Source organism: Micromonas commoda, chromosome 4 (assembly GCF_000090985.2).
Source record: "Micromonas commoda chromosome 4, complete sequence".
Taxonomy (NCBI): domain Eukaryota; kingdom Viridiplantae; phylum Chlorophyta; class Mamiellophyceae; order Mamiellales; family Mamiellaceae; genus Micromonas; species Micromonas commoda.
The window spans coordinates 366828-390835 of record NC_013041.1 but is presented as its reverse complement, the minus strand read 5'-3'; the positions used below and the strand labels follow the sequence as shown (position 1 = coordinate 390835).

Sequence of the window (24008 nt, the reverse complement as noted above, 5' to 3'; positions counted from 1 at the left end):
CCGCTGGCTCTGCTGCCATCGTAGCCTCCTCAGGTGCTGCCTTCGATCGTCCAGCGCCGCCTTCGCCCACGCGAGCTCCTGCCGCAGCGTGGACAGCCTCATCTCCCTCGCCCGCTCGTCGTCCGCCGCGGACTCGCCCTCGTCCGCCCGCGCACGCACGAGGCGGACCCCTTCAATCGCCGCGGCCACCCTCGACGCGACGCGCGCGCTCGCGTCGTCGTCGTCGCGCTCGTCGATCCGCGGCGCGCGATCGGCCGCGTCGTTACCCGCGTCGCTATCCGGCGAGATCTCCATGTCCAGGTCGAGAACCGACGGCGGAGAGAGCCGCCTCGGGCTCTTCCATCCGAGCTCCCCCCACGGCTTCAAAGGCGTCGCGGCGTTTAAATCGAGCGAGCGGAGCGGGCCCTCGACGCGGCGCATCACCTCCTCGAAGTCCACGCGGACGGCGTCGATGAGCTCGCGCCTCACGAGACGACCCCTGAACGCCGCCTGGATGCGCGTCGCGGCCGCCACGCGGCGAATCGACACCTCCATCGCGCCCACTCGCCAGCGGCGTTTCCAACGGCAAACACGCGCTGCGACGACTGATGGACCGCCTGCGAGGGAAAGTCAGCTCGCCAGCTCCGGGGAATTATGCACTCGTAGCTTAGCTAGGTCAATTCAGGCACCGAGAGAGGCGCAGAGTGGGCAGAGCGCTGAGGACGCATCGGGGCACGCGGTGAGACGCATAATGGGGAAGATCGTCCCGCCCTACGGCGAGGGCGCGCTGGGCCATCTCATTCTCCAGGTTCTTCGCGACGCGGGCGAGGACGGGCTCGTGGTGACGGATTTGATCCAGGCGACAAAGGATGCGGGGCGACGATACCCGAGTACGGGCGCGGAGCGGTCGGGTGTCACGAACGTCATCGTCGGGGGCACCGCGCAACAGAAAAAGCAGGCGAAGGCGATCTTCTGGTGCGCCAACCCCCAGGAGAAGTTCCTCGAGCAGCGATGGGCGCTACGGTTCGACGATCTCGATCTCGCGGGCCTCGGCGAGACCCCCACGGAGGACACGTACGTCCCGGCCAAAGGAGGACGCCGCAAATCATCGGACGCCGCCGACCCCGTTGAACCGACCGCCGCCGGCGCGTCCGCCCGGCCCCGGCGCCAGCGATCGACGAGGCTCGTCGACGACGACAGCGACTTTGAGTACGGGGACGGCGAGGACGGCGGGGACGACGACGGCGAGGACGACGACGGCGACGAGGACGGTTCGTCCGACGACGACGACGCCCCCGCGGACCCGACGTCGCCCGTCAAGCCGAAGAAGAAGCCCCGGGGAGGACGGCGCCCGCGCGACATCGACCCGAACGCTCCCGTCCCCAACGACGACCGCGACGAAAAGTTCCCGAAAGACTTTCACAAGGAGGTTGGCGGCCGGGTCCTGGGCGGGGACGTGTGGGTGTGCTTCCTGCCCCGCGGCGACGAGAGCGGACAAGCGGACAAATCGTTCCGGCTGTTTCACCAGGACACCAAGACGCGGCGGTGGTTCAGGGACGTGGACGACAAGGGGTTTCACGCGCCGGGAACCCACGTGGCGCAGCTTCGCTCCATCGTGGCGGTGACGCGGTACCTGGAGAGGGAGGAGGATCGGGGAAAGCTGAGCGACGAGGACCTCGTGGCGAAGTATTCGGACCCCAAGAAGGCGGCTACGCAACCGAAACCGTCGACGGATAATGTGAGGTCCAAATCGCTCGAGCGGTCAAAGTCCGCGTCGACGGAACCTTCGGCGGGTAAGGTAAAATCCAAATCGCTCGAGCGGTCAAAGTCGAGGTCGCTCCCGGCCGAGCGCCCCGCGCCTCCCGCGGCGCCTCCCGCGGCGGCGGCGGCGGAGGGCGCGCCCGTCGACAAGCAGCTGCTTCGTCGCATGCGATGGGGCTGGCCCACGGCGGAGGCGATCGCGGCGAACAAGGTGACGTCGGGCGTCCCCGGCAGGCGCAAGCCGGGTTCGGAACGCGTCCCCGAAGACGCCGCCGCGTACGCGTTCGTGCTCGTGCGCGGGGCTCCGGAGGGAAGCCCACCGCCCGCGGTGACGTCGCCGACGGGGTGGGTCATGTGCATCCCCGGCGCGGTGCTCAGGTTCAACGACGAATGCTTGTTGATGCTCGCGGAGGCGTGGGAGAGCGCCGAGGGCGTCGCGACGGTTTCGGGCCGCATGGTGCTCACCCGGCGGCAGCTCCGGGAGACGTACCACCTGGGCAAGGGCGGGCCGGTGCGAAAGATGCCGGGGTGGCAGGAGGACGGCGACCTCACGTTCGCCACCGAGGAGGCTGCGGACGCGCGCCAGCTGTTCCTGACGGAGAGGGTGGTGGAACGGAGACTGGACGATCTCTACGTCTCCCCCGACGGCGTCCCCGGCGCGTGCCTGGTTCGAGCGAGGGATTCTCGTAAGCCGCCGTCGAGGGGTGCCCTGCGGGACGGGGACGACGTGTGCGCCGTGATCGCCAAGCGCAAGTACGACGCCGACTGGAACAACGTCGCGCTCGAGGACCGCGGGCCGTGGATGCGTTCAAACGCGGAGGTGTTCTCGCCCGGGGACCCGCCGGTGCCCAGGGTGGGCGCGACGGGTGCGGCGAGAATCGCGCGAGGATCCATGGACGCGTCGGGGGGCGGCGGCGGCGGGGCGGCGGCGGCGGCGCTCGCGGCGGTGGCGGAGAAGCGTCGGCTGAAGACGGAAGGGTCCGGGGAGCCGAAGGCGGAGGGGTCCGCGGAGCCGGAGCCCATGGACATCGACGGGGCGACCAAGAAGGAGAAGCGACGAAGGGTCGACCTGCTGCGCGACGACGACGGCGACGACGAGGGCGCCGCCGACGGCGACGACGGGGAGGAATACGAGCCCGAGAAGAAGATCCGGAAGAAGTCGTTCGTCGACGTCGTCCGCTCGGGAACCGATCAAGGACGACCGGAGAGCGCTCCAGAGAGCTCCAGAGAGGACCAGAGAGCGCTGGAGGACCAGAGAGCGCTGGACGTTCACGCGCAGGTACGCGCCAAGGCTGACGAACTTCGCGAGCAGCAGGCGCAAAAGGCCAGAGCGGAGGCGGCGGCGCGAGAGCGCGCGTACGAGGAGAAGCGCGAGCGCGAGGAGAAGGCTCGCAAGGACCGCGAGGCTCGTCAGATGCAGCTCAAGCAGATGATGGAGAGGCAGAAGCGCGAGAAGGATAACGCGGCGCGCATGAACCTGATGGGCAGCGCGGTGGAGAAGCAGCGAAAGGAGAAGGAGGAACGCGAGAAACGGGCAAAGGCTGACGCGGAGAGGGCGCGGCGCGAGTCGGAGGTTGAGTCCGAGGCGGCGGCGTACGCGCGACAGAAGGAAAAGTACAAGGATTGGCCGGTGAACCCCAAGACGGGGAAGCGTTCGCTGCTACTGGAGGGGGCGCGCCACCCGGTGTGGGCGCCCGCGCCTCCGCCGCCCGCGCCTCCGCCGCCGGCGCCTCCGCCGCCGGCGCCTCCGCCGATCATGCGGCAAAGTTCGATGGGGTCGATGGCCTCGATGGGAGCGCACATGCCGCGGGGACCGCCTCCGAGCTGGCCGCCGCCGGGGCCGCCGCCGCCGCCGCCGACCGCTCCTTACCTCGCGCCGACGCCGCCGGATAAACGCGATCGGAACGTGCGACCCGGCGATCGAGACAGGAACAGGAACGTTCGCGACGGCGGCGGCGGTCACGGTGGACCCGGCGGGTGGTCGGAGCCGCGAGCCGGCGGCGATCGGGAGCGCGGCGACGAGCTCCCGAAAGACATCGACGGCGGCTTGATTTGGGTCTCGCGCAGGGAGGGTATCGACGAGGCGTACGCGAAAAAACTTATCGGCATGGCCAGTGATGGCGGCTTGGTCTTCCAAAAATGGATCACGTCGCCAAACACGGTGATCTTCTTGTGCGACGTCTCGAAGAATGACGACGGTCACCAAATCTTGCTCGACGTGTTTCGGGCCCAGCCTCGCGAGGGTGCGGGTGAGAGAAGAATGTATCGCGAGGAGTTGGGCGATCAGCCCCTAGATCCGACTGCTTTCCTTAGCAGCAAACCGGATGGTCTTCCTCACCAGGTTAAGCTCGTGCCCTGGCAGATGGGGTCGAGGCCGGGGAAGATAGGGACGATACAACGGGGTCGTTCCAGCATCTTGAGGGACACGAACTTCCGGGACTGGCTCGGCAAGGACCTCAGAGAGAAAATCAGGGACGGCAAGGACGAATTCCCGGTCATCCTGACGAAGCATATGGCCGAGGAGCTGGCGTTGGGCCTGATAAAAGAGGGCAGGGAACAGGACAAGAGGAAGTCAAGGCGGCCGGGTAACGGTGGCTACAAGTAGCAAAGAGGTAAATGCAAAATACGACTTGCGCGTCGCATGACATCATGACGAGAGGTGGATAATAATCCAAGGTTAATGACAACTCTTGCTCATTCTCTAACCACGTTTCCATAGACTTGTCTACAGTTTGGAAGAAAAAATCCGATATCGCCCGCCCCGTGAGGTTTCTTCACCAGGACCGCGCGTTCGGTCAACTCACAGCCTCGACGCGAGGCGCGGGCACACAGGCTCGACATCCCCCTCGGTCGCGCATCGACACTTCATTCGGTGCCGCATCGTCGACCGGCTCACGCGGGGTGGCTAAAGGAACTCGCGGGAAGGGCACCCGTGCTTGCGAAAAGCACCTCGGCCGTTCAGAAGACTAGACTACACATCCGCGCGGAGGACCCGAGGCGCCCGCGATGGAGGGTCCGGATGGAGGCGCGGCGCGAGCCGAGATCACGATCAAGATCCGGCAGCAGGAACCCGCGGGAGAGCACTCTCTGACCGTCGCCGGCGATGTGCGTGCCCCCCGCACCCTCGCCGCCCGCGCGCCTCCTGCACACTTCCTCCCGCGTCCACAACCTTCCTTTTCGCCTCCCACGCTTCTTTTCCCTCGCCCCGCATGCGAGCGTCCGTAGATCTCGAACCTGACGCGTCATCCAACTCCCCTCCACGGCTCATTCAGGTCGACGTCCTCACGCTGAAAGGCATGATCGAGCCCGTCTGCGGCGTGCCCGCCGCGACGCAGCGCCTCATCCACCGCGGCCGCGTGCTCAAGGACGATCAGCGCGTCTCCAGCGCGCGCCTCACCGACGGAGACACGATCTTGCTCGTCCAGCGCCCGCCGGACTCGCCCGCCGCGACGGAGGGCGCCGCCCAGGGCGTCGGCGTCGGCACGGGGAACGCGAACGCGAACGCGGTCGGGATGCCGCCCAACCTGGTGCACATGGGCCAGGTTCACATCCCCCACGGCTCCACGGGCGCCGCGCAGATCTCGCAGGTGGTCAACGCGGTGCTCAGCAGAAACGGCCACGGCACGACGACCACGGCGAACGATTTCTCGTCCCTGGGCGAGGGCGGGAACGTCACGTTCGAGCTGACGATGGGACCCAACGGAGGCGCGCCGACGATCAGGCGCGTCGAAGGAGCCCCGGGCGCGGGGCAACCCGGCGGCACAGCTGGCGGCGCATCCGCCGGCGATCCCGCCGCCGCGGCTCGAGCGGCTCGCGCGGGCGCATCGGGAGACCTTCCCGGCACGCGCGCGGCGTACACAAACCCGGTGGACGTCATCACCGCGCACGTCGAGTCCATGCGCCGGCTCGCGACGGAACTCGAGAGGGAACGCGGCGCCGACGCAGCCGTCGACACAGCCGTCGACACAGCCGTCGACACAGCTGTCGACGCCGCGTCCAGCGATCGCGACTCGGCGGCTATGTCGACGGACGAGGCCGACGCGCCGCCCGTCGCGGCGCGGGAGGAGGCTCTTTCGAGCGATGAACCGACGAACACGTGCGTGCACGCGGGGGTCCAGTGCGACGCGTGCGGGGTCCAGCCCATCACGGGCGTCCGGTTCAAGAGCGTCGTGGAGGCTGATTACGACTTGTGCGAGACGTGCCACGGCGCGGGCGGTGAGACCCCGCCGCAGGCGCCGTTCGCGAGGCTCGCGCTGCCGCTGCCCGGCCTCGTCCCGCCGCCGACGTCCGCGCCGGCGTCGTTCGTGGAGGCGAGGGCGCGCGGGAGGGTGAGAGGCGGCGAGGCGGCCGTCCTCGGAGCCGCCACCGCCGCCGCCGCCGCCGCCGCCGGACAAAACGCCGGACAAAACGCCGGACAAAACGACGGACGACAGCCACCGGCGGCGTCGACGCCGACGGTGCAGGTGGTGAGGCGCGTCCCGCCGGTGGTCACCGTGACGGACCTCGCGACACTCCTCTCCGATTCCGCCGACGTCGTGGCGAGGATCATGCCCGCGGTGGCGGCGACGGCGGGTACCATGCGCGACGTGGAGGCGAGAAGACGCGCGGGTGGAGAGCTCGGGAGCGTGCCTGCCGTCGACGGGTCCACCGCGTCCGCGCAGGCGGAGATGCTGCGAACGTCGATGACGCTGCACAGCGCCGGGTCGCTGATGATGGAGCTGGCGCGGCTGATTTCGAGCGTGCACGTCAACGGCGCCGCCTCGGAACCGCCGCCGTTTATGAGCAACTTTGCGAGGCAACACGAACAAGCGCAGCAGCAGCAGCAGCAGCAGCAGCAGGCGGGCGGTGGCGACGTCACCGACGCTCTCGCGCCTACCCTCGCGGCGGTGCAGGGTTTTCTGGCTCCGCCGCTGATGTACCTCGACCCGCGCGGGGGCACGCAGCCGCTCAGCGGTTTATCGATGCGACCCTCCATCCAGCAGGCGGGCCTGCACAACATGCCCGGCGTGCAGATGCCCGCGTCCTTCGCCGAAGCGGTGGCCAACGGCGTTAACGCGCGGGCGCAACGGATGAGCGTCAACGTCGCCGCGGGAAGGCCCATGCCCGCGACCATGGGCGACGCAAACGCCGAGGCTAACGTCCCCGGCGGCGGCGTCGAGGCGTTCATGGCCAACATGATCGACCAGGCGCTTGACGGCATGATGCGGTCGGCCGAGTCGATGGCCGACCGCGTGCAGAGCAGCGTCACCGCCGTGTCGCAGGCCAACGGCGAACTGACGGATATGCTGACCCAAATATTGCAGCAGCGCATCGAGTCGGGCGCCCTTCCGGCTCGTCAGGAAGCGGAACGGCTCAGGGACATGCTGCAACGGCACCGCGACGAACGACGCGCCGCGATGGACCGCGAACGGGCGAACAACCACCCACCGGAGATACCGGCGAACGTGGCCACGATTCAGCCCGCGCAGTTGCAGCAACTTCTGCAGCGGCAAGAAGGGGTCGCGCGCACCCACACCGAGACGCTTGAAATTTTGCGGAGGCACCAGAACGAGCTCATCGGTTTAGTCGAGTCGACGTCGTTGGTGAACCACCCGCAGGTCCCGGATATCCTCCGGCGCACGCGGGATCGCTTGCGAGCGGCGTTCGACTCGCCGACTTTCGCCGACTTTTCCTCGGGCGCGGGCGCGGGCGCGGGCTCGGATGATCGCGCGGGCTCTGATGATCGGACGGCGGGTGAGGCGACCGGGTTCAATCCGATCCGTCGGGGGTTCCTTCGCAGGAGGCCCAACCCCACGCCGGCGGCTGACGCGCAGCCCACCGCTCCCGCCGCCGCTCCCGCCGCCGCTCCCGCCGCCGCTCCCGCTCCGGCCCAGGGTCAAGACCGGGCGCAAGGCCGGGATCAGGGGCAGGGTGGGCACGGACCGATTCACGGTCTCGTCGGCGCGCTGTTCAACAACATCTTTCACCGCGGAAGGGGTCAGCGGCAGCAGCAGCAGCAGCAGCAGCAGCAGCAGCAGCAGCGGCAGCAGCAGCAGAACCATCCGGCTCAGGCGGCACATGCCCAGGCTCAGGCTCCGCAACATGCCCAGGCTCAGGCTCAGCAGCAGGCCCAGGCTCAGGCTCCGCAACATGCCCAGGCTCAGGCTCCGCAACATCGCGTCACCGTTCACCGGTGGGAGGTCAACCTACCCATCGGTGGTAACGCTCAGGGCCAGGGCCAGTCGCAGGGTCAGGGGCAGCAGGCTCCGGTCAACAACGCGCCGCCCGAGGTGTTGCAGATGCTGCAGAGGTTCATGCAGCAGGGCCAGGCGGGGGTTGGCGCGGCGGCGCAGGGTCAGGCCGGTCAGCAGCAGGCGGGGGGCGCGAACGGCGCGCAGGAGCTGTTCCAGAGCGTCATATCCAACCTCGTGGATAACTTGCAGAACAACCAGGAGGTGAGACAGACCGGGCAGACGCGGCTGAGGCTCGTGCCCACCCCCGGCGGAGGCTTCACGCTCCTCCCCTTTGAAGGCGCCGCCGCTCCCGCCGCCGCCGCGACCGAGCCGGTCCCCGCCGTCCCCGTCGTCGACCCGGCGGGTCCAACCTCCCCGGCGGCTCCCGACCCGATGGTTTCCGAGCCGGCGGCGGGTCCAACCTCCCCGGCGGCGGATCCAACCTCCCCGGCGGTTGCCGAGGTTGCGTCGATGGATGTCGACGCGGGGGAGGATGGGGGCGACGACGCGGGCGCTCCGAGAGGGGGCGTGGGCCTCGGGGCGCAGCTGCCGCCCAGACGGAGCTCGGCGAGGAAGAGGCGCGCGCCGCACCAGCACCCGCAGAATGACCTGGATTGATCGAGAGAGAAACCGCGCGACGGGGTCGTCGCGGACGAGACGAGTGCGAAGGAGGTCCAGAGGACTTCTTGGGGAATAATAATTTTTTTTGTGGGTAAAAAGCGACATACTGGTATTGAAGACTCGTCGCGCCTTCGCCGCCGACGGCGCGTGCCCCGCTCGAGACCGTCGGCGAACGACGTGTAGTGAACGCGCGTTCCCTTCGCGTGGGGACGCGTTTCACGGGTCGCGTCGGCGGTCGCCGCGCGCCTTGGACCCGGGCACCAAAAACCAAAAAGTATATTGGGGACATGAGGGAATCGAACCCTCGACCACCTCTACCCGAAAGAGGTATCATACCCCTAGACCAATGTCCCGTCTAGGATGATACTCGCCCGACCGTTCAGCCGGGGGAAGAGTGCCGAATGATTTTACCATTCGTGACTGTGTTGGCGTACACAGCGATTCGTAGCAATATATACACGTCAATTTTGGCAAACGAGTCAGACTAAATAGCCACTGGAAGCCAATTGCTGTATGGGTCCCGAGTTCCTCACTTGTCGCGCGCTGCCTCGTTTTCCTCAATTACGGACAATAACCGCGCAGTCGAGCAGTTGGAGGACTCGAGCCTTCAAACGTCGTCACTGTGCTCGAGCACTACGCGATGTGGAGGAACGCGGCGAGGCGACTGTCCGGCGCGGCCGCTGGCATGGCGACCTCCGCTGGATCTGCGCACGTATCCTCTTCCGCCGCCGCCGCCCTCAGATCGGGCGCGGTGGCGTCCGCGTCAGCGCCCAGCGTCGTCGCGCGAGACTTGCGATGCTTCAAGGACGGCGGGAGCCTCCTCCGCCACGGCGCGCCCAGTCGTTCGCGACGCTTCGGCTACTACAGGAACGACTACAGGCCCCCGCCGCCGAATAACTACCGCCGCGCGCCACCCGCGCTGCCGAACATGGAGGGCGAGCGGATGCTGTGGAGCATCATGGGCGCCAACGCCTTCGTGTTCGCCTGTTGGCACGCCCTCGATCCGAGGCTAATGCAGCAAAACTTCCTCGTCAGCGAGGAGTCCGTGTACGCCGGTCGGGTGCACACCATCGTCACGTCCGCGTTCTCGCACTACAACCTCGGGCACCTCGGCGCCAACATGCTGGCGCTGTACTACTTCGGGCGGGACCTGTCGCGCATATTCGGGCCAAAGTACCTGCTGAATCTCTACCTCGCAGGCGGCGTCGCCGCGAGCGTCACGCACGTGGCGTGGTGTCGGTGGGAGCGGGAGCGACGGCAGTCCAGGCGTCGGGGGTTCATCTCGCAGCGCGCCGGTCGATGGATGGAGAACACCGCGGGGTACCTGACGACGCCGCCGGCGCTCGGCGCGAGCGGCGCGGTAAACGCGATCGTGCTGCTGAACGCGCTGGTGTTCCCGACGAACACGATTTATCTCAACTTTTTCATCCCGATGCCCAACTGGCTCTTCGCGGCGTTGTTCCTGTCGCGGGACCTGTACGGCGCGCAGTTGGGGCTGGGCGGGTCGAGCACCGGACACGCGGCTCACCTGGGCGGAGCCGGCGTGGGTGCCGCGGCGTGGGCGTGGATGAGGTTCGGCCGGTTCATCCGTCGCTGAGCCGCCGACGTAGTTGTCGGCGAGAATAGAAGGAGGTCGCGACGCGTCGAATCGGACGCGCAGACGTCGAGGAAACTACGCTACTGATGTCAAGTGTTAGCTAGGATCAACGCATCGCTACGTCCCGACGACGTGCCACTTCCACGGACTCGCCGGTATCGTGTCCGCGACGGAGCGCCAACCGGGAGACGCGTCGTCCTCGTCATCTTCGTCTTTGTCATACGCCGCCGCCGCCGCCGAGCCGACGATGACCCGGTTCTTCGGCGTGATCTCCCGCGGTATCGTCCGCGCGTGCACGCGAAACCCCGCCCTGCGAAGCAACTCCAGACGCGCCACGTCCATCGCGGCGCTCGGGCAAATCGGCACCCCCGGCTTCGAACCGCCCGTACCCTCAACGCCGTAGGCTTCGTTTAATCGCGCCGCGAACGCTCGAGCCGGAGCCAATCCCCGGTGGCAGCACGGAACCACCGCGACGGGCGACTTCGCCTGCGCCGCGAGCTTCAGCACGAGATCGCTCAAATCCCCGCACGCGTGGACCGACACCAGCGTCGTTTGTCGCGTCGGCGTGGCGTCCGCGATGGACGCCTCGATGTACCGCGTCCTGGCGTGTACCCTCGACGCCGGGAACGCCTTCGCGAGCGACGAGACGAGTCGCTCGTGACTGTCGGGCTTGCGCCTGTCCACGACGACCGCGGAGGTGAGGCGCGGGTTTAAGATGAGCAGGCACATGGCGAGGAAGCCGTGGCCGCCGGCGAGGTCCATGACGCGGCGATGGCGGCGGCGCTTGGTGGCGGCTGGCCCAGTCGATGTCGTCGTCGTCTTCGTCGTCATCGCGTCCGCGTCGAGCGACGTCGGTCCGAGCGCGTCGGTGATGGCGATCGCCGCGTGCCAGGTCTCGAAGAGTTCCTTGCGGGGCAGCGCGTCCGCGTCGCACACGGCCCGGGCGATCGTGGAGAAGGCGTCGTCGCCGGGGAAGCGTCGGGCGTCCGTCGGGGTCAGCCGACTGCGCGACGCCATCCTGAAGGCTGGCCTCTCCGCGTCGTCGATGAGTCCCGGATCGAGGATCGCGGATCCCGGTCTCGTCGTCGGTTTGCCGGGGTGTCGATCGTGGCCGGTCGCGACGTCGTCTTCGCGCCACGCGCTCGGTACCAACGCGCGCATCGCCTCGTCCGGTGCGTCCGACATCTCCAGCATATCCACGACGGAGGAGGCTGTCGTCGCCCACCTTCTACCGTTCCAGTCGGCGGACGTGGCAGCCGCCGCTCGCACGCGACGCGGGCGATGGACGTACGTATGGCGCGCGGTAGGGGCGACGGCGCACGCGGTTCTCATGTCACGACCTCCACCGCCTCCACTGCCGCAATGTGTGCCGGCGGTAGGGGCGAAGGCCAAAAGGCAGAGTAAATAGAAACGGCACAGGCAAAAAGGGCGGAGCCGAGGATCGAACTCGGGACCTCCTGCACCCAAAGCAGGAATCATACCACTAGACCACACCGCCTTATTTAGCGTAAACGATGCTCGCACCGTAACTAGCCAATCATACGAAATTCCGGGAAAGGTGGAAATATAATCATCCATTTTGCTCCATACGAGTTATAGTCAGAAACTCGCTCTGCGACGTATTATGCATTACACGAAAAATGGTATTTCATATGGGTAAACGGTCACGCGTAATTCGCGGCAAATAGGCCCGGGAACTTTGGTGATGATCAGAGCCACGAGAAGCGAGCAAAGAAGGAGCAAGTGGCCCAGTTTGACCCTTCGTCGATCCAGACGACTTTTCTATCCCCTGTTGTTCAACCGAGCGGGTCGCTCGGTCGCTAGGCGGAGGTCACAGCCCGACCGCGCCGAGGCCGGAGGCGAGGACGCCACCTCTCGCGTCCACGCGCCAGCGAGTGTCAGCGCGGTTCCCTCGGAGCGCCTCGGGTGAGAGCCCGCCGGCGGGTCGGTCGCGCGGGTGATCTTCCGATCGTCGCCTCGCGCCCACACACATTTTATTTATTTTCCCGCGGGAAAGGCCCGGGCGAATCGTTGGGGCACGCTCGGGGCGTCTCTCCGGTCGCGGGAGCGCATCCGCCGGCGCGGCTTCGGCGACTGCGGTCGGCACGCGTGTGAGCCGCGACGGGGAATCGCGCGTCCGAACCCGTGCGGGACGGCGCTCGCGAAACCCGGCGCACCCGCGTGGAGGAGGCGGGCATTTCCGACCGCCCGGGCGTCGCGGTGAGAGTCGGGCGGGGGGCGGTGGAAAATGAGGGGCAGCTCGCGCAACGGCAGCATGGATAACCTCTCCTCCGGGCCGGGTTCCCCCGCGCACGGCGTGTCCAACGGATCGCAGCACTCCAACGTCTACGTCAAGAACCTCTCCGAGGACGTCGACGAGCTCACGCTCAAGGGTGTCTTCGACAAGTTCGGCGCGGTGGAATCGTGCTGCGTGATCCGCGACGTCAGCACCAACTCCTCCAGGGGGTTCGGCTTCGTCAAGTTCATGCAGGTGCACCAGGCCGAGGCGGCGATCAAGGAGATGAACGGCAAGGTCATCCGCGGCAAGGTCCTGGAGGTCAAGTTCGCCAACTCCGACAGCAGCGCCACCACCGCCGCGTCGGGCGTGGGCACGATATCCGACAACATCTACGTCAAAGGTTTGCCCCCGCTGTGGACCGAGGTGGAACTCCGCGCGTTCTTCAAGATCTTCGGGACGATCATCGAGTGCCGCCTGCTGCACGCGTCGGGAACCACCACCGCCGGCGCGTTGATCCGCTTCTCGTCCATGGAGCAGGCCGCCAGCGCGGTGGTCACCGCCAACGGCAGAGTCCCCGCGGGTGGGCAGGTTCCGCTGGTGATTCGGTTCGCCGACTCGCACTCAAAGACGCGACGATCGTCCAAGTCCGAGCGGAACCTCGCGGCGCTGCCCGGGGGCGGTCCGTCCGGGGTCGGGGGTGGAAGCGGGCACGGGATGAACGGCCTGGGCGGGTCCATCGGCAACGGCTTGGTGGACATACCCGGCGCCAACGGCGGCGGGTCGAGGGATTCCAGCTTTCGGGGCGGCTCGCAGCATCACCCGGGCGTGGTGTCGCCGGGCACCGCGCTGATCAGCCTCATCGCGAACAACGCCGCCGCGGCGGGGGGATCCGCGCACGGATCCCTGGACATCGCGTCCATGCTGCTCGCGCGGCAGAACGCCGTCACGGCGGCGGCGCTGCTCCAGCAGCAGCAGCAGCAGATGGCGGCGACGGCGGATGGCTCGTTCCGAAACGGGTCGTTTCACGTGGGCAGCGTGGACAGTGCCAGCTCCTACGGCGACGACAGCTTCAGGCGCGGGAGCCACAGCCCGTACATCTCCAACAGCGGCCTGGGCGGGGGCGTCAACGGCGGGAACGCGTCGGGGTTTGGCGGCGCGCTCAACGCGCTCCAGCAGCAGCAGCAGCAGCAGCAGCAGCAGCAGCAGCAGCAGCAGCAGCAGCAGCAGGTCCCTCGCGGCGGCGGGGTCAACGGCGGGGTCAACGGCGTCGGCGGCCTCTCCGCCATGTTCGCCGGGGGCATGGACATCGCGGGTTCCCCCTCGCGCGCCACGGGGCCGAGCACCCAGGGCATAACCTTCGGCACCGGCGCCCCAACCCCCGCGTCCAACGCGCTCGACAAGTCCAGCCGCGGGAGCAGCGTCCGCGGGGGCAACGCGTTCGGTCCGGGATCCTTCGCGTCGGCGTCGGCGTCGTCGCTGCCAAACGTGGTGTCGCCCGTGGGGTCGTACGACAAGGGCGGCCTGTGGTCCGCGATGGGTGCGGCGGGCGGCGGCGGATCCGCGGCGGCGGCGGCGGCGGGGGGGGGTGTCGGCGGCGGACCGGGCAGGTCCTCGTTGGACCCGCTCGACCGCGCCGAGACTCCGGGGATCTCCGCGGCGGAAGCCGCGCACCTCCTGGACTCTCTCGAGGATGCCGAGGACGACGTCGCGGCGTTCGTGCCCTTCGGCGGCCGGCCGGCCGGCCCGGGGGTCGATCGATCGGGTCCGTCGGTCGCGGACGGACCTCGCGCCCTCGTCGTCTCGGGGCTACCCGCGGGCGCCGACGAGCTCTGGGTTTACAAAAATTTCGCCCCGCACGGGGCGGTGTTGGAGGTGGTTCTCGAGGAGGGAGGCGGCGAGGCGACCGTGAAGTTCGCCAAGGGCGGCGACGCCGCGGTCGCGCTGAGATCCATGGACGGGCGCGACGCCCTGAGCGTCGTCGCCGCCGAGGCGAGCTCGCCCGCCGCGAATTGAGTTTTTTCGCAGCCCGTTCGTCCTCGAGGCGATCCTTAATATCCTCGATTCTTTCAGAGCGCGGCGGGGGGACCGCCGCGCCGACAGCGCACACGCAACATGTACCGCGCATTATCAAGACGCGACCGGCCGCGCAACACGCATATCAACCGCCGGACCTCGCACGAGTGTAATGACAAATGAATATTATCTCAACGTCTCGAAGATTTCGTCCCCTCACGGTTGGTTAGCCTCGGCCTCGGCCTCGTCCCCGGCCTCCTCCGCCGGCGCGGCCGTCTCCCCTATGAGATCCCGCAGGTCCACGCCCGGAACCCGCCCCGCCGCGATCGCCTCCGCCGCCTCCCTCAGCCTCGCGCGGGCGATGACGTACCGGTCGTCGCCGCCGCCCTCCTCGATGAACGATCCCGCGCCGGAGTCGTACCCGCCGACGCTCTCCTCGTCGAGACCGGCGGCTTTGATTATCGTGCGCGTCCTCGCCGCGAGCGTCCCGGTGCCCTCGCCGACGACGCCGCCGCCGCTCGCGGGGCCGCCGAACTCGCCCGGGTTCTCCGCAGCCTTCTCCAGGACCCGCACCGCGCGGATCAAGTCCCGCGGGGTCTCGCCCCTCGCCACCGCCTCGGCGGTTCTCTTCGCAGCCTCCAGACGCTTGCGCATGCGCCTGCGCTCGCGTCTCTGCTGCCGCCCGGGCCCGCGCCGCGAGGCGCGCGACATCGCCTCACCCTCCGTGTAGTGAACGTACCGCTGGTACCGCCCCGGCTGTAAGAGCGCCGGGCGGACGTGCGAAGCCTTGCCGCACTCGGGGCAGCAAAAACCGCCGTATTTCGACGTGCACGCCGGACACACCAGAAACAGCCTGTTGCAGTCGACGTTCGGGCAGTTCCTGTGCGGCGGCGGCGCTTTTCCCTCCTTGCAGCAGTAGCACTCCAGCGTCGCGGCCTCGGCGCCGGCTTCGGAGGCGGGTAAACCCCCCGGGGTCATCGCCAGCCGGCTGTCGAAGACGAACAGGTGGTCGTCCCACCGCTGATCCTCCCGCTCTCCGAATTCCTCAAAGTACGCCTGGACTCCGCCCTCGAGCGTGAACACGTTGGAGTACCCCTGCTGTTTCAGCACCGTGCTGTACACGTCGCACCGGATCCCCCCCGTGCAGTACATCATGATGGGCTTATCCTTGTCCACTCCCGAGAGAGGGCCGACGACGTCGTCCACGTTTGTCTCCACAGTCTCGCGAAAGGACTCCTGCACCGGACGCTGCGCGCCTTTAAAGTGACCGACGTCCCATTCGTACCCGTTGCGAACGTCCAGGAGCACCGGCGCGTCCACTTGCCGCTCGATCACCTTGCCGAGCATCTCGTGCCACTCCGTCGGCTTCAGCGGCTTCGCCCTCGCGTTCGGGTCGTGCAGCGGGAGGTGCGCGGTGCCCCCTTCCAGTTGCACCAGCTGCGGCTTGTAGCGCAGCGACAGCTTCGGGTGGCCGTGGGCGTCGGTGGGGTAGACGCTGATGCGCATGCCGGTGAAACCCGGGCGGGATTCGACCCAGCGCGCGTAGGTCTCGCCGTCGGTTCCCTTACCGCTCATCTGCGCGTTGATGCCCTGCTCGTTGACGTAGATTCGTCCGCGGACTTCGAGTTTGTTCTCCGCGATGTACGCGTGGTGCGCCTCCACCTCCGCGTTCGGGTCCTTCAGCTCGGTGAACCTGAAGAAGGTGATGAGCTGGTGCGTGACGTTGACGCCCGGCGCGGGCTTGCCGTAGCACACGACGGCGGAGGACGATATCTCGCGCGCGGAGGGAGGATGCGCGGGTGCGGCGGCGGGTCCATCGGCGGACGCGCGGAGCGGCGTCGCGAGGACGCCGCGCGGCCGAGGATGCCGCGCGCGGTGCGACGCGCGCGCGCGGAAGAGCGCGGGCCCCCGTGTGGATGACGCGGAACTCGGCGCGGTGGTCCACGCGAGGGTCCGCGCGGCGCCGGCGGTACGGCACGACGCGCCCCCTCGCGACGCGACGAAACCCTCGGAAATCGGCTCTCTCGTCGCGGGCAATCGCGCGCCGGTCGCGGGCGCGAGACGCGCGCGGGCCAGGCGCGGCGCGAGGCGAGCGACGAGCGCGCGATGCGTCGCGACGACCATGTCGACTGTCGTGAGCGCGGCTTCGAGGGCCGTGCGGGCGCTTTCGGACCCGCGGGGTCAGTGCCTCGAGGAGCGCACGTGGTGGACTGGACGGTTTCGATCTTGAGCGACGAAAGCATGACACGGATACTTGTATTTGTGGTGGAGCGTCACTCGGAGGCGCCGACAGCTGTGGCGTAGTCCATGTCTTGCGCAGCGTCCATCGTCCAAACGCGCGTCCGCGTCGGCGCGCACATCGCCAAGCCCGTCGCGCACCGCCGCGTCGCGTCCGCGTGCGCGCAGCCGCCGCGTGCTCGAAGCGTCGTCGCGAGAAACGCCGTAGGATCCGCGGGCATCTTGGCGTCCTCCCCCGTCCTCGCGGCGACGCCCGAGCTCGTGGAGCTGGCGAGGAGCGACGCGTGGTTCGGGTGGTACTTCGCGCCCGGTGGGTTCGTCCTCGGCCCAGCGCTGCTCCTGACCATCTTCCTCGTCGGAGGCGCCGTCTTCGAGAAGGTCACCGGGAAAGCTGTGAGCGCCAAGCCACCGAAGAAGAAGTGATTCGGCGTTCTCGCTCGGGGAGGCGCACCCTCGTTGTCTGTAACATCTAACACGCACGCGCTCGATTCACACGCGCCATTCGCCTTCTAGCTAGGGACTATACACATACGCCGTCAGAGCGGCGGGGGCTCGTCGTCGTCGGAGTCGAGCACAGCCGTAACGACAGCCGGCGTCGCCGGCGCCGCGGTTTTGACAGACTCCGCGATGGTGAACCCGCCGATGTCCGCGACGTGCGCGTCCCGCACGATGCCGCGTATGCTCACCCCGCCCAGCTCCTTGATCAGACTCTTCTTATTCTTCGCGTCGATGCCCTTCCCCGGGTTCGAGCCGCCGACCTGGCCTTTCGAACCCTCGACGCCCCCGCCGCCGTCGACCACGTACTCGTCTTTTTTCTCCTCGCCCCTCTTGGGCTTTCGGAAAGCCTTCGGCATCGTCACCACGAGCGCGCCGGTCACCTTCGAGCGCTGCGCGGTGCTCGCGTCCGGCTTCACCTCCTCCGGCAGCACCAGACACAGCATCTTCCCCTTGACGAGCACGCGAACGAGCCGGGTCTGAACGTCCACGTCGATGAGACTCGTGTCCATGTACTTGCCCACGTGGCAGTCCAACACCACGTCGTTCCCGTCGTCGCCGTCGTCCAACCTGAACGTCAGCCCCGGCTCGTTGCACTGCTTCACGTCGTCCAGGTCGTCCGGCAGATCGGGGAAGCCCTCCCTGCGCGCGTGTTTCTTCGTGCCGTCGGGGTTGAACAGGCGCTTGTTGTGCTCCCGTTTACTCTCCTCGTTGGCGTCTCGCTGTTTAGCGAACTCCCTCTGCTCGGCGACGCGCGTCGCCGCCGTCCACGGCCTCTCGTCCTCGGGCATGGCGAGCACCTCCGCGATGTCGTCCTCGTCCGGTCCCAGGTCCCTGGCGTCGGATACCCTGGACGCCTCCTCGATGTTCACCCCGTCGGCGGCGAGCTCCTTCATCAGTCGCTCCGTGACCCGCGGCAGCTCCTGTTTGCTCAGGATGCGCTCGGAGGGCGTGACGTCCTTACCGTCCAGGCGCCTGAGTTGGGGTAAGGTGCCGATGACGAAGGCGCGGTACCCGCCAAAGTCCGCGCACGGGTTGCCCATGAGGTACAGGTCGTCCAGTTTTGGGCACGCGTCCAGCGTGTGCACGGTGAGCAGCGACGCCTTCGTGATGAAGTTCATCGTGAGGTCCAGCTTCTGCAGGCTCTCGCATCGCTGCAGGTTCTCGATCTTCGTCACGTTGTTGAGAGCCATGTTGAGGTACTCGAGCTCCTTGAGCCTGTGCAGGTTCTGGAGCTTGGAGATGAGGTTGTTCTGCATGTAGAGGATCTTGAGGTGGCGGCAGATCTGGCCTAGCGCCTCGATCTTCTCGATCTCCTGCTGGTGCAGCGCGATCTCCTCGAGGTTGCCCACCATGCCCTCGTTGTGCTCCGCCCTGCGGCGGATCATGTCGAGGGTGATGGGTGCCATGTTGGAAACGGGTAGACCGCGCCGTGCCCTCCCCTCCTATGCCCGTCCCGGCGCGCACGTCCGCTGATCCGGAAACGTGCGGGTGCCGTTTGATGTTGACTCGGCAGTGGAGCTCGCAAGTTTCAAACACGTTTTTCTCGGAAGGGAGAAAGAGCGCCCCGGCCAGAACCGACGCCTCATCAATCGCCAGGGGCACTCGGAGACTCGCACACGCGCCGAGACCGTCCCATCGGGGCTCGTCGCGTCGTCTACGCCGCCGAACCGCAGAGGTGGACCCGAGCCAACCGCCGGTGTCACCCCGTCGATTGCGAGGCGATCTGAGGAAACAGAGAAAGGGAAGGAGTGAACACGGGGTGACGGGTGACGACAGGGAGCAGCGATGACGAGCTTGTTCAAGAAGCACAAACGCACGCCCAAGGAGCTCGCGCTCAAACTCGCGAATGCACTCGACCACCTGAAGGACTCGGGGGCTGAAAAAGATCAGGAATCGTGCGGCAAGTACCTCGGAGACATGAGGGCGGTCATGTACGGCGACGGCGAGAATCCGCCGGATCCCGCGCTTCAATCGCAGCTCGCCGAGGCCGTGTTCGCCTCCGAGGGGCTCCTCGCGGCGGTCGTCATCCACCTCCCGAAGCTCTTCTTCGAATCCAGGAAGGATGCCGCCGCCGTGTTCAACGCCCTCGTCAGGCACCCGCTCGAGCCCGACGAGAGGCTCCCGTTCGTGGCGTACCTCGAGGCGCAGCCGGATGTCGTGGAGCGATGCCTCAGCGGAAGCGAGCTCGGGGATCAGACCGTGGGGAACGACAACACCGCGCTGACCTACGGGACGATGCTGCGGGAGATGGCGAGGTACGAACCGTTGTGCCGGCGCGTTCTCTACTGCCCGGGATTCGCCAAGATGTTCGAGTACATGCAGTCGGCGTCGTTTGAGATTGCGTCAGACGCGGCGGCTTCGTTTCGCGAGATTCTCACCAGGCACAAGGCGTTGGTCAGCGAATACCTCGAGAAGAACTTCGAGAACTTCTTCGGCGCGTACAACCAGATGCTGGAGAAGGGAAACTACGTCACGAGGCGGCAGTCGCTCAAGCTCCTGTCGGAACTGTTGCTCGATCGCGCCAACTTGTCCTCGATGCTCAGATACATCGGCGACGTCGAGAACCTGTGTTTGATGATGAACCTGCTGCGAGACGAGGCGAGGAGCATACAGTTCGAGGCGTTCCACGTGTTCAAAGTGTTCGTCGCCAACCCGCAAAAACCCCCGCCCGTCGTGGCCATCCTGAAGAAGAACCGTGAGAAGCTGATGGGGTACCTGGCCAACTTTCAAAACGACCGCGAGGACGAGCAGTTCGCGGAGGAGAAGGCCATGCTGACCAGGCTTCTCGAGCAGATGGGCGACGACGACGCCGCCCCGGCTCAATAGCTCAACATAGCTCGACGCGGGATCAGCGCGCGTTTCGAACGAGAGCGTGATTCGGTGTCGCACAAAATCCATCCTCGCCTTCGTCCCCGCGGGTTTCGCTAAAAGTTACAGGATTCGGTAGGATTTGGACGGGATGCGAAACAGCGCGTTGAGGGGCGCGATGGGCCGGTTGTCTATGACCTCCGTCCCCTCTGCCCTCGCCCTCCTCGCCGCCTCCTCGATCTCCTTCTGTCTCTTTCGCTCGGCTTTTTTCTTGGCCCGCGCCGCGCGCCGTCGTTCGCGCTCCGCCTCCGCCTCCAGCTCCGCTTCGCTCTTTTTTCTTCGATCTCCCGAATCCCCCTTTTTTCCAGTTCCGATCTCCTTGCCGTCGTTCGCGTGCGCCGCCTTGTTCGCCTCGTCGTTGACGTCCCCGCCGGAGAGTTGACGACCCTTCTCGATGGCGCCGGCGTCGTCTCCGGAGGCGGTTCCGGACGCCTTCTTAAACTCCGTCCTCGCGTCTGGAAACACGGCGGGGTGCCGAAGCTCGTATAAAACGCACAGCGAGACGACGAAGCGGGTCGCCTTGAACACGCGGGTCCACGTGACGAACGACCACGCGCACAGCACCGAGTTTGTCGTCGTGGCCATGGTCACCGTGATCGTGTACGCCGCCGCGTTGTAGGGGCCCTCGACGTAGTTATCCCAAAGGTATTCCCAGCACTCGGAGACGAAATCGACGACTTTGGCCCAGGCGTCGGCACTCGCCGAGGAAGCCGCGCCCGACGTGGCGCCCATCGCTTTCTTGCCCACCAGCCACACGACGAACATCGTCCACTCGACCACGAACTGTGAGGCGAAAAACGCCAACCCGGTCCCCACCAGCGCCGCCATGGCGACGAACGTGACCCTGGGTTCCTTCCACGTCAACACCCCGAGGATCTGCTCCAACACCGTCGCGACGTCGTCCATCGTGGTCTGAATGCTCGCGATCATCGTGGTGAGCTCCTCGTACTGCTTCATGAGCGACGCGAAGGGGTTCATGCTGCCCGCCATCTTGGGCGCCTGCTGCGCCGCGTCGTCGTCGTCCGAGTCGGCTTCGCTCTCGGCGTCAGCCTCGGCTAAGATGGCGGCGATGGCCTCAGCCTCCTCCTCCGCGCGCTGCGCCGCGGCCTCGCTCTCCGCGCGAAGCCTCGCCTCCTCTGCCTTCTTGTCCGCGGCTTCGCGCTCCTTCTGCTCGCGTTCGCGCGCCTTGACTTCTTCGTTCGTCAGCGAATCGCCGTTGAGCAGGATGTCCAAATGCGGCGGCAACTTCCCCACGGATACGTCGTAGTCCATGCTGATCTGATCGAGCGCCCGTTTCCGCCTCGTCGGGTAGAGCGCCAGAGGTATGGACCCGATCAGTATCAGTATCCCCGGGATGATCAGTCGAGGGTAGTTGATCATGAGGAACAACACCGTTTGCAACGAAGCGGTGACGTGGAAGTGCTTCCAGCCGAGGAGGTCGTTGACGGCGTTGCCAATCGCGATGCCCTCAGCCGCGACGCACTGCAAGCGCGCGATCGACGTCTGGATCATCCTCGCGTTGAACTCGTGTCTGTTGTAGTCCAGCATCTCCTTCGCGATGCTCACCTTCACCGGCGGTTCGCTCAGGCCGAGCTGGTAAATCACCAGGTCCTTGTGGCGCTTCGCGACTTTCTCCTGCTCCGTCTCGGGTATAGGGTTATAGTACCACTTATCGTCGCACACGGGTTTGACGTACTGCCTCGCGAGCGTCACGCCGCTCGCGATGGTCCCGGCGTCGCGGCGATACGTCAGCGCCACGTCCAACTTGCCGCCCTTCTCCACCTCGCCCGTCGCCGCGTTGACGGCTCCCATGTCCACTACCTTGAAGTACCGCTGGTTGCTCTCCAGCGCGGCTACCGGAACTTTGATCTTCCCCAAAAGTTTCGGAGCGTCCCCGACCCCGGCGAACGCCGCGATGACCACCGGGACGTGAAAGTCGATGACGGGGAAGATCGAGCGGAGGTCGTACCTGGCGTCGTCCGCGTCCTCGATCGTGGGCAGCCTGGACCAGTACGGTCCGTACTTGATGACGACGAAGACGTCTTTGATCCCGTCGTCGAGCTCGTGCAGCTTGAAGACGTCCACCTCGAGCCGGCCGAGGTCGGGTTCGTCGCTGACCCGCACCTTCTGTAGGTGCATGTGGTGCAGGTACTCCTCGTCGATGTACGCCTGTATGAGCACGTCGCCGTAGGGGTCGCCATCTTTGGTCTTATCTTTCCCGCTAGCGTCCAGCAGGGTGTACCACTTAGCCGGCGGCGGCTTGGCGAGCCCCTCGTGTATGTCCAGGTCCTCGCACTTGATCTTCACCGTCCCGATGAGCTGATCGAACCCGCCGTCGTAGTCGTACACCTTGAACCACAGCGTCGACGCCGTGTACGGACGAGACACCACGAAGGAAAACTTCCTGTCCCACTCCGGCGAGTCCGTGTCGTCTATGAAGTGGGTCTGCTCCGTCTCGAACCGCGCCGTCTTCTCGTGCTCCAGCGTCACCTCGCAGTACGGATCCGAGAGCCCGCCCGGATCGTCCCTCGACCCGTCCATCGGCAAGATCTCGCGCGCCCGGAACACGGTCACGTGTAGCGCCGCGGTGAGCGGCTCGACGTAGTACTTGGGCTCCGATCGCGACGCCTCAACCGCGCGCCAAGCCCGCGGGTGCTCCGCCGTGCGCATCTCCAGGTCCGTCCGCGACCCGACCCAGCACGCGATCTTAACCCGACCGGTGTACGTCCGCTTACCCTCCCAGAACATCAACTGGTCCTTGAGCCGTCCCCAGTCGAACCCCGATTTTTCCTCGTAATCCGCCGGCAGCGCGCCAACGTTGTACCAACGCGGCTCCTTGCTCCAATCGCCTCGTTGACTCACCCTCTTACCCCTCAGGTCCACGCGACAAAAACCGAGGAAATCGTTCAGCGCCAGGTCGTAGTCGTACAAACACAGGTTAACGTCCTCTTCAATCACGTCGGAAGTCGAGGTTCCGAGGTTGAACACGAACGTCTCCTCCCAAACGGGACTGGTGGTCTCGTACACGACCTCGGTTTTGCACTCGAGCGAGCCCCACCGCGCGGTGGCGAACGGGTCCGACGTCCCACCCGCGTCCATCGCGAGCAGCCCCTCCGCGGCGACGATTTTTAAGAACATGCACGCGTCCGTTTTCGCTCGAACGTCCACCGTGTGAAGTTCCGGGGGCGGCGGCGGTTCCGGTGGGAAGAGAAAACGTTCCGCCTCTAGATATACATCGCGCGCGCGTCGGTACACGTTCGCGCACCGCTCGTACCCGCGCCCGACGGATGCCGCGATGCGTCGCAGCGCCGACCGCCGGCGCGCGTCGAGGTCCGCCCTGGCCTTCATCGCCGCGAGCGAGCCGTCCTCTACGAGTTCGCCCAGCATCGTCCGCGGGCCGTCTTTGGCGGGGTCCAACACGCGGTCGTTGACCGCGCTGGCGCCGCGCTTGTTCGCGAACGTCCCCTCCGTGAGCGCCCACTCCCTGACCAACACGCGGTACAGCTCTTTCGACAGCTTCGGGAGCTGGAACTCGTGCGGCGCGCCGTGCCAGTCGACGACGCAGACGGCGTACTTGCCGTTCGCGTCCACGCGTCGCACCTGCGATCGGGGCAGCAGCACGGTGGTGTCGTCCAGGTCGAACATGTCCGCGCGGAACATCGCGAACTTGCGGTAGACGCCGATGCGCCCCACGTGCGGCGGGAGACACTCGGGTTTCTGTCCTAAACCCCGGGAGTTCCCAGCTGCGCCTCCTCGCGGGGCTGCCCCGTTGGCGCCGTTTGAAGCCATCACCGAGTTTGGGCTCTTCGGAGAGCCCGACGCCGAGTCCCCGCCGGGGGTTCCGACGTATATGCAGTCGAAGAACGCGATCGGAGCGTCGACATCGTTCTTCGCCGCGGAGCCGAAGCCCGGCAGCGACCCGTACAGGGCCTCCATGAGCGCCCTCCGCCTCTGCTCGATAGTTTGTTATTTTCTTGGAACG

General features: G+C 66.7%; 11 protein-coding genes across 11 annotated transcripts; 7 read left to right on the top strand and 4 right to left on the bottom strand.

Moving 5' to 3' along the window:
- Positions 1-730: 730 nt before the first annotated feature.
- MICPUN_99936 (predicted protein) lies at positions 731-4345 on the top strand (the record flags this gene model as incomplete). The annotated part of the gene is made up of 1 exon (XM_002501623.1): positions 731-4345. One exon carries the CDS (start codon positions 731-733, stop codon positions 4343-4345), a length of 3615 nt encoding a protein of 1204 aa, XP_002501669.1.
- A 673-nt stretch (positions 4346-5018) lies between these two features.
- On the top strand, positions 5019-5174 carry MICPUN_74882 (predicted protein; the record flags this gene model as incomplete). The annotated part of the gene is made up of 1 exon (XM_002501622.1): positions 5019-5174. A coding segment is annotated over one exon (156 nt), but the record flags the coding sequence as incomplete, so codon positions are not given.
- Positions 5175-6317: 1143 nt separating this feature from the next.
- On the top strand, positions 6318-8685 carry MICPUN_52705 (predicted protein; the record flags this gene model as incomplete). Its single annotated transcript, XM_002501621.1, has 1 exon — positions 6318-8685. The coding sequence occupies one exon, from the start codon at positions 6318-6320 to the stop codon at positions 8568-8570; it is 2253 nt and encodes a 750-aa protein (XP_002501667.1). The 3' UTR covers positions 8571-8685.
- A 573-nt stretch (positions 8686-9258) lies between these two features.
- On the top strand, positions 9259-10170 carry MICPUN_99934 (predicted protein; the record flags this gene model as incomplete). The annotated part of the gene is made up of 1 exon (XM_002501620.1): positions 9259-10170. The coding sequence occupies one exon, from the start codon at positions 9259-9261 to the stop codon at positions 10168-10170; it is 912 nt and encodes a 303-aa protein (XP_002501666.1).
- Positions 10171-10287: 117 nt separating this feature from the next.
- On the bottom strand, positions 10288-11748 carry MICPUN_57661 (predicted protein; the record flags this gene model as incomplete). Its single annotated transcript, XM_002501241.1, has 1 exon — positions 10288-11748. One exon carries the CDS (start codon positions 11746-11748, stop codon positions 10288-10290), a length of 1461 nt encoding a protein of 486 aa, XP_002501287.1.
- A 670-nt stretch (positions 11749-12418) lies between these two features.
- Positions 12419-14422, top strand: MICPUN_57660 (predicted protein; the record flags this gene model as incomplete). The annotated part of the gene is made up of 1 exon (XM_002501619.1): positions 12419-14422. The coding sequence occupies one exon, from the start codon at positions 12419-12421 to the stop codon at positions 14420-14422; it is 2004 nt and encodes a 667-aa protein (XP_002501665.1).
- A 216-nt stretch (positions 14423-14638) lies between these two features.
- On the bottom strand, positions 14639-16546 carry MICPUN_57659 (predicted protein; the record flags this gene model as incomplete). The annotated part of the gene is made up of 1 exon (XM_002501240.1): positions 14639-16546. The coding sequence occupies one exon, from the start codon at positions 16544-16546 to the stop codon at positions 14639-14641; it is 1908 nt and encodes a 635-aa protein (XP_002501286.1).
- Positions 16547-16729: 183 nt separating this feature from the next.
- MICPUN_57658 (predicted protein) lies at positions 16730-17083 on the top strand (the record flags this gene model as incomplete). Its single annotated transcript, XM_002501618.1, has 1 exon — positions 16730-17083. The coding sequence occupies one exon, from the start codon at positions 16730-16732 to the stop codon at positions 17081-17083; it is 354 nt and encodes a 117-aa protein (XP_002501664.1).
- A 113-nt stretch (positions 17084-17196) lies between these two features.
- MICPUN_80704 (predicted protein) lies at positions 17197-18564 on the bottom strand (the record flags this gene model as incomplete). Its single annotated transcript, XM_002501239.1, has 1 exon — positions 17197-18564. One exon carries the CDS (start codon positions 18562-18564, stop codon positions 17197-17199), a length of 1368 nt encoding a protein of 455 aa, XP_002501285.1.
- A 193-nt stretch (positions 18565-18757) lies between these two features.
- Positions 18758-20273, top strand: MICPUN_108054 (predicted protein). Its single transcript, XM_002501617.1, has one exon. It carries the CDS (start codon positions 18944-18946, stop codon positions 19982-19984), a length of 1041 nt encoding a protein of 346 aa, XP_002501663.1. The 5' UTR covers positions 18758-18943; the 3' UTR covers positions 19985-20273.
- A 189-nt stretch (positions 20274-20462) lies between these two features.
- Positions 20463-23962, bottom strand: MICPUN_99929 (predicted protein; the record flags this gene model as incomplete). Its single annotated transcript, XM_002501238.1, has 2 exons — positions 20463-20481; positions 20523-23962. 2 exons carry the CDS (start codon positions 23960-23962, stop codon positions 20463-20465), a joined length of 3459 nt encoding a protein of 1152 aa, XP_002501284.1.
- Between the last annotated feature and the right edge of the window lie 46 nt (positions 23963-24008).